Below are 7,266 nucleotides of genomic sequence, written 5' to 3' on the forward strand. Positions count from 1 at the left end.
CCTTGACCTAAGCTGTCTGCTCCAGCCAGGCAGAGAGTCATGCTCTAGTGCTCCCCAGCTTCTGGCCTGGGCCACTGCAGGCATGTGGCTGCATTTCAGGAATCAAAAGTGAATGTCTGTTCACTTGCTTATCAGTTCAATCTACACATTTTAGCCTAATCTGCAAAGATTGAATCGATTCAGCCTTGGGCTTTTTGACTGTGTGTATTTAGCCCAGCTGTAGGGGTCTCATTGATGTGTGATGATAGGTAAACTGAAGTGGCAGCAGGACTCTTAACATCTTTCAGGAAAGTAGTTCTAAAACCCTTCAGTATCACACCTGAGGAGATAGGCAAATTGCCCATCACTTCAGATGCTGAGATCAGGACTGCATGCCTTTTCAAGTGATACAGTCATCATTATCAGTGTTAAAGTGAACCCTGTGGGCTAGTGGAAAACAGGGCTCTGCTGTGCTGGGCAGTGTGCAGACATGAGGAGGAGATGACTTCTTATCACACTGTCCCCACCCAACATGGCCAAATTTTCTTAAACTGAAGCTTAGCCAGCAAGAGGCTCAAGACAGAGAGCACTGGTTTGAGGCTCTTTGGTCTGTCTGACACAAGAAGTCAGACAAGCTGATCACGAGGACTAAAATTTGGTGAATTGAAGCTCCCACCTCTGTGCTCTCCCTGTTGGCCTGCACTTGGTCTAGCAGTGCCTGCTGCTAAGCCAGTTGGTCCCTTACAATATTTCCTTCATGTGTCAATCACACATTTGGCTACCAGGAGGCTGGGGCCTGTCTTGTGACCTGCAGAGCCTGCCTGTCCAGCTGTTCTTTAACCCCCAGTGCTGTCCCTGGCAGTATGTACAGTATGTTTGTGTATATTATAAACACCAGCTGCCAGCTCCCAGGCACGTTATATGAAGCGGTAATGCGATCACAGGGGTTGGATGTCTTTACCGCCTCTTCAAGCCCAAATTTCATGAGTTATGAATGTTCCACCAGCCCCCGGGTAGGGCTGGAGACACGCCACTCCCTTGGAGCGAGGACTGATTATGTCTTGGAGGGCAAAGTTTCTCACTGCTGCAGCAGGTCAGTGAGATTGTGTTGACCCAGCACCTCTCTAAGAGCAGTTTCCTAGCTCCCGCTGAGGTACCCTCTGAAGGGCTGGCTGGCTCCTTCCCTCCCTGCCAGGCTGGCTCTCTGCTTCCTACCCAGGCATGTCTGTGGAGCAAAGGTGATTCCTGACTTCCATCAAACATGAGCAAACTCCCCCCAAACTCCCCAGCCAGCAGTTGAACTGAAAGGGAGCACACAGATAGGTGGCAAAGCAGCAGAGGGTACCTACAAGGGAAGCTGTAAGTCCTACCTTTTGAACAGACAGGTGTTCATAGGGGTGATTAAGGTCTTAAGGTCCAAATGCATGTCTGCCTGACCTTGCACAGAGGATACAGGATGGTCTCAGAGTGTCTGGGGTCCCGTAATTCACATGAGAATCACTGCTGGTGGCAGGAATTTTGGAAAAGGGGCCTCTCTCTCCCCATCCTGAGCACATTGTAGTCTTGGGAAAGACACCGCTCTCCACAGCTTATAGCCTAACCTAGTAACCCAAAGAGCCATTAAATGCTGCCCCTTTTGTTTTAGGGAGCTGCTGTCAGACCTGTTCTCTTTCGAACTAAGTCAGGCTGAGAATCTAGACAGTCTGGGAACCCAGACTGGGTTTAGACTGCAGCTGTCCAACCTGAACCCACCAGATGTCAGTGCTGGGTGATTCCTGGCCCGTCTGTTCCTGACTTCCATGCCCTTACAATCTGAGTGCCCAACCTGCTCACAGGCTGTCTGTGCTTCCTCCCACAGGCATGAAGCGACCCTTGAGCCCTTCTCACCATCCTGAGAATGGGATCCGCCTGGTGGAGACAGCGAGCTGCCCGCCAACCCAGTCAGAGCAGCGCATGAAGCGAGAGAAAAAGCACCAGTCATTCACACTGTGTGAGGTCTGCAATATCCAGCTGAACTCAGCTGCCCAGGCGCAGATCCACTACAATGGCAAGTCCCACCAGAAACGCCTCAAGCAGCTCAACAAAGGGAAGGGGCCTATGAGCCAAGGTAGGAGCTCGACCCCTTGGGGCCAATGTCAGCCAGATGGAGGGGCTGGCATGAGGCAGAGCTAACTGTTGCCTGGGCCTTGGCCATTTCAAGCATGGGTTGAAATTACCAAGGCCTCATACCCCAATCACAGAGGTTGTGGTTGAGGTTGCCTCTCTCCTTTCTGAATTGTATTGTATATTGGTAGATTGGATGCAAATAAGAAAAACCACCATCTCAGTCAAGTGTAAATCCAGGGTGGGAGGCGGGGGTGACATGCCTTGGACCTCCCCTCTCATCCTCCCCCCCACCCCCAGAAGCTTCAGATTGAACATCCATCTGTTGCTGATATTCAACATCTGACTTTTCAGCATCTTAGCTGGAGTTTGTTGTCAGGCCAGTTTGGCTTCTATGACCCATTACATCAGCCCCTTCAACACACGGCTTGCGTTTGCTGTTTTTTGTTGTCAGTGACTAGGTGAGTGTTCATGTTACTTCTGTCCGCGCACAAGAGCAGTCACTAGCACTCTGGATGTCTTCAAGCGACGGTTATTGTCCTCCTTGGTTTTGTTGCATGTCTCCTGTCAAGTGGCTGTAATGTTCACCTTTGGTGAGGGTGAGGTTACCAGTACATGGTTGGGTTGTCAGTGGCTTCTCTGTGGATTCCAATGTTGTATCGCCCAAGCCATGGGGCACCTGGTTTGTGCAGCTGGCTTGTTCTTTTCATTTCAGTCTCTTGCCAGGTGGATCTTTTGAAATAACTTCAGGTGAGTGCTACTGATTTGAGAAGCTCTCAGATGTTGGCACTAAGAGCTCAGGGTAACATTTTCAAAAGCACATCAGTGCCTTTTTCACATGTGACTTATTTCTGAGTAGCCAAAGTCTTGCTGAAAGTCAGGGGGACTTAGACACTTCTGAAAATTTAACCCTTGTTATTTTCCTATTCACCTCTCTCTGAACTGGTGTCCCTCTTGAAGCACTGTAAGGCATGCTGGGATGGTCTAAAAGTGCAAAATACAGATGTCTCCAATCCATCACAGCTGGCTTTTTATATCCATATGCAAAATTCTTTGCAAGTTTTACTGTTTTTATTTCTGTGACAACAATTGGCTCTGCATAGCATGAGCTATGCACATTGTATTTGCACTGACATGTCAAAGAGGATTCCTGAAATAGTCGCCCATGAACTGTGGGTTGTTGTCTGTTATTAGCTCATCTGGAATCCCATGCTGAGCACACAGTGATTTGCAATGTGCTGTGATATTGCTGCTTAATGTGTTGCACAACAAACAGCTCACTTAAAAGACAAATGGAGCTGTCCACTAAAAAGAGGTAATTTTTCCTTTCTAATTCAGACAGGTCTACATTGGCAGTGCCAGAAGGGCAGTCTATTTTCAGTTTTGTTCCCTGTTTTCATTGCAAGAATCACTTATGTGAGCTGGCAGCATTCGTGCTTGTCCCAAACAGGACATCAGTTGTTTTCTCACATTTCCATGCTGATGTGGTCACTATGAGTGAAGCCAAGTGTGTATATCTGACCTCAAACTGTGATATTATGTTGCAATGTCCTTTATATGCAGTCCCCATCATGAAAGCAATGTAAGCTAAAATCTAGTGAGATCTCTTGGCTGGGGGGACCCAAGTTTTCCTATCCAAAATCTCTTTGTGAGGCTTCCATAAATAAGGCCAAGACCACTTTGTGTTTCTCATTTTGAGCTTGTCTAATTTTTGTTCTAGAAATGGGTAGTATAGAAGTCACATTTCAGATTTGTCCCTTGCTTTCACTTTATATAAAGTTTTTCTCATAAAATATGTCTCTTTACACAGAATTCTTTAGCAAGGTCTATTTCATGTTTAACAAGCGTGTTTGTAATGTCATGATCTGAAGGCTGGATAGTGCTTGTACAAAGATTTCTCTGACACCATGTCCAGCTGGTCATGGTGCATTTTTCTTTCAACTGGTTTCTGCCCATTTCCAGTATTCACAAAACTGCTTGCTGCCAGCACCAATTGGTAACACTTCTTTCTGTCAAGAAAGGGGGAAGTGCAGTATAGTACAGTACAGTATAATAGTTGTAGAAAGTTGTAAGTTTTAAGCAGTTCTCTATTTTGGATGGTCAAGTTCCTGGATTTGTTCATCATCTAATTCAAGACTGTCCAACTAGTAGCCTGTGGGCTGCATCCAACCCAGGAGGAGTTAAAGTGAGGCCTGTGGGCTCCTGTACAGCCCTGACTCCCTGCTTTGCTCCTGATGGTGTGGTAGCAGCTGGAGTCTCTGTGGCAGGCAGCATAGCAGTAAGCTTGCTGCCCACACCACAGTGGTGGGGACATGAGGCAAGGTTTCTCCATGGCTGCAGTAGCAGAGGTCAGGGCAGGTCACGCAGCTCACTCATGCAGAAGTGATGCTGGGGGGATGTGAGGTAGGGCTTCACTATGTGGCTATAGCAGCAGGGACTCAAGCAGTGGTGGGTGGGGAGGGTGAGCTGAGGCTGCTTGTGCAGCAGAGGGGGACTGTATGCAGTGGGGGTTCTTGGAGCCTGCATAATGTGTGGCTCCCATGGCACATGGCTGGGGGCCTGTGACCCATATGGCAAGCAGCTCCCAGCTGCTCTGAAGTTGGACAGCCCTGATCTAATTATTACCAAAGGCCTTGATCGTGTTCTGGTTCACAAGAGAGCCATGCAGCCTCCTTCCTGAAGCCAGGCTCAAACATCCACTTGATAATTCAATTACAAGCCTTTCTGTGAGGTGCAGAATCACATATTAGCCAGTTGTCAGTTTGCAACACCAATAAATGAATATGTTTCCCTTCAGCTAGACAAAGCCCTTGTTAAAAAAAAAAAAAAAGAAGCGGCTTGATAAGTCCAAATCTAACTAATGAAGTCTTTGATTTCCTGGCAGCTCGACCAAAATGTGTCATTCCCTTAACGCTTCTCGCCATTAGCAGATAACAGTCTCTTGTGAGGATGTTTCGGTCTTTCACGAGGGGTGACTTCTGTTTGCAAAAAGAGGACATTCTTATTCATCTCCCTGAAGCCTGGCCTCCAGTTAAATATCTTCAGAAAGGTTGGCACTTTATGAGGCATGAGGGGTGACATGGATTTGCAAGGACCAGGGTAAAGTTTGGTAAACTGGGTGAGAGGGATGAGTTCTTGTGAACAGTTGTCATGCCCTCTAGCTCTGTACTCTGTAGGCACTGTGTGGGACTGGGATGGACTCTGCCTTCCATCCTATCTCCTGGCATTTGTCTAGTTTCTCTTTCTTTTCTGTTATGGTTGCAGATTCATTAGCTTAGAAATGGCAAAAGGCAGCTTGTAAACGTTGCTTGTTGCATAAATTGAACAGCACTGTTACAATTTGGAGGATTGGGTGCCATTAGTATCATGTACTGCTCACAGCCTGTGGGTCAGGCATATGCAGGAATTCACTGCCTGGTTGAAAATCCCCAGTAAATGTGGCCCAGAACTATATATCACAGTAGCACCAAAGCCCCAGCCAAGATTGGGATCCCACCAGGCTGATCCCTATACAGAGACAATTGGTCTTTTTCCCAGTTGCTATTTATCTAAATCGGGAGTGAGCAAAATACTCACTGAATCTAGCCCATAGCTGCCCCCTGTGGCACCCCACATGGGGCCAAGCCCTGCCTTGTCATGCCAGGGCAGCCTGCACTGGGCTCCTGCTGGTGCCCACAGCCCAGCCCTGGCCAGCACGTGCAGCTTTGCAGGGCTGTTCCCAGTGAGGCTGCAGCTGGGTGCTGCTCTGCTCCCCCTACCTCCAGTGGCATCTCTACTCCTGATCTTGTCCCTGCCATGCTGACCTGGCCCACAAGAACTCATCAAAACTCCCTGTGTGGCCCGCTGGCCCAAATAATTGCCCACCCCTGATCTATGGATAAGGAAGAGAGAGAAGGTAGAAGACAAAAACTTTGGGGGCAAAGAGAGGAAGAAACTTGCCCAAGGTTACAAACTATGTTAGTGGCAGAATAGGGAATAGAAGTCACGTCCCCAGATGCCCAATCTACTGGAACAAGCAACCTCTCCTCCCTCTATGGCTGTTCCACGTGGTGGGAAGGGATCAAAGCCTTTACTCATAGGGATTGAAATCCTCTTTTGCACCAGTTTCCACTTGTGCATCACTTTGGAGCTCAAATAGAACTGAAGGAGTATTAAGCCTGGCACTGATGCTTTTCCCATGGGCATAGGTCTCCCCTAGTTTGCGCAGGAGCTGTTAAAAACCCTCATTCCCAATTCTCTACTGCAGGGCAAATGAAATGCAAGCTAGTGGTGGTGTTCAGCTTCTGAAGCTCCTTACCTAGCTGATCCTGTGACCTGCCAGTGGCTACATCCCTTTCCTTGTGGTCACTTGGAAATTGCCAGAATGGCAGAACAACCCACTGCTTTTTTTTTTCTGTACTGCATTGCTTTCCCCTGAGGAGGGTCCCTTCCTTTTGTAGCCTGCTATGTAGATATGGCTTCAGCTCTTACTCTGTGATCAACTGCAGCTACAGGTCCCCTGAATCAAGCCACCCTTGCTCCCATTACTGAGATCCTAAATCTATCAACTTCATGAGTCCAGCAATACTTGGGGCTTTTTAAAACCCCAGCTCCTGATGTCTTTTCACTATATAAGAAATTTAGCTTCCATTTAAAGAGAAAGAATAAGTTTCTAGTTCTTATGGGGGGAGAGAAAAGTGTGGAAGCACAACCCCTGAGGACTCAGAAATCAGAGGGCAAATAAAGAGCTTCTGACCTATTTTTCTTAGGATTTTAAAGCTGATTGAGTGGTTTGGCAGGTGAAAAGTGGGCTGACTTGCAATTTTTTTAAATCTGTGGTCGGCAGCATAGGAGCAGTGTTGGGAATTAGAAGGTAACTCAACACCCTGCTTTGGCATCTCTGCCAACCTACATAAATGTTATGACATCCTTTGGGGTTTCTTCTTCCATCATTCACACGTGTGTGGTGCATTTCATGCCACCGTGTGGTTCTGCTTGCCAGCTGATAACTCAGGGCATATAGCAAGTGCCAGAGTGGGATGGTAGTCAGGGTTTATGATATATTAAATCCAAAAGGCTTTTGATATCCTGCCGAGCTGATGGTGGGGTTCTGGTTTGCAGCACCTGTTTCTCCTTGATGCTGTGTCTTGTTAAGGGCTGGTGTTTCCTCATAGTTTCATAGTTTCATAGATTTAGGGTCGGAAG

General features: G+C 47.6%; 1 protein-coding gene across 4 annotated transcripts in view; it reads left to right on the top strand.

Annotated features, from left to right (window-relative positions):
* The first annotated feature begins 391 nt into the window (after positions 1–391).
* ZNF385C (zinc finger protein 385C) overlaps positions 392–7,266 on the top strand; it is a 203,589-nt gene continuing 196,714 nt past the window's right edge. For 2 of the 4 annotated variants that reach the window (XM_019506193.1, XM_019506211.1), the window contains exon 1: positions 392–2,086. In XM_019506193.1, the coding sequence (XP_019361738.1) occupies positions 1,840–2,086 (247 nt within the window). In that variant the 5' untranslated portion in view covers positions 392–1,839. The remainder of the gene's footprint in view (positions 2,087–7,266) is intronic. The other 2 variants (XM_019506185.1, XM_019506202.1) reach the window with 2 other exon arrangements.

The sequence above is a fragment of the Gavialis gangeticus genome, unplaced genomic scaffold, assembly GCF_001723915.1.
Source record: "Gavialis gangeticus isolate Ggan-Ray unplaced genomic scaffold, GavGan_comp1, whole genome shotgun sequence".
NCBI classification, from domain to species: Eukaryota; Metazoa; Chordata; order Crocodylia; family Gavialidae; genus Gavialis; species Gavialis gangeticus.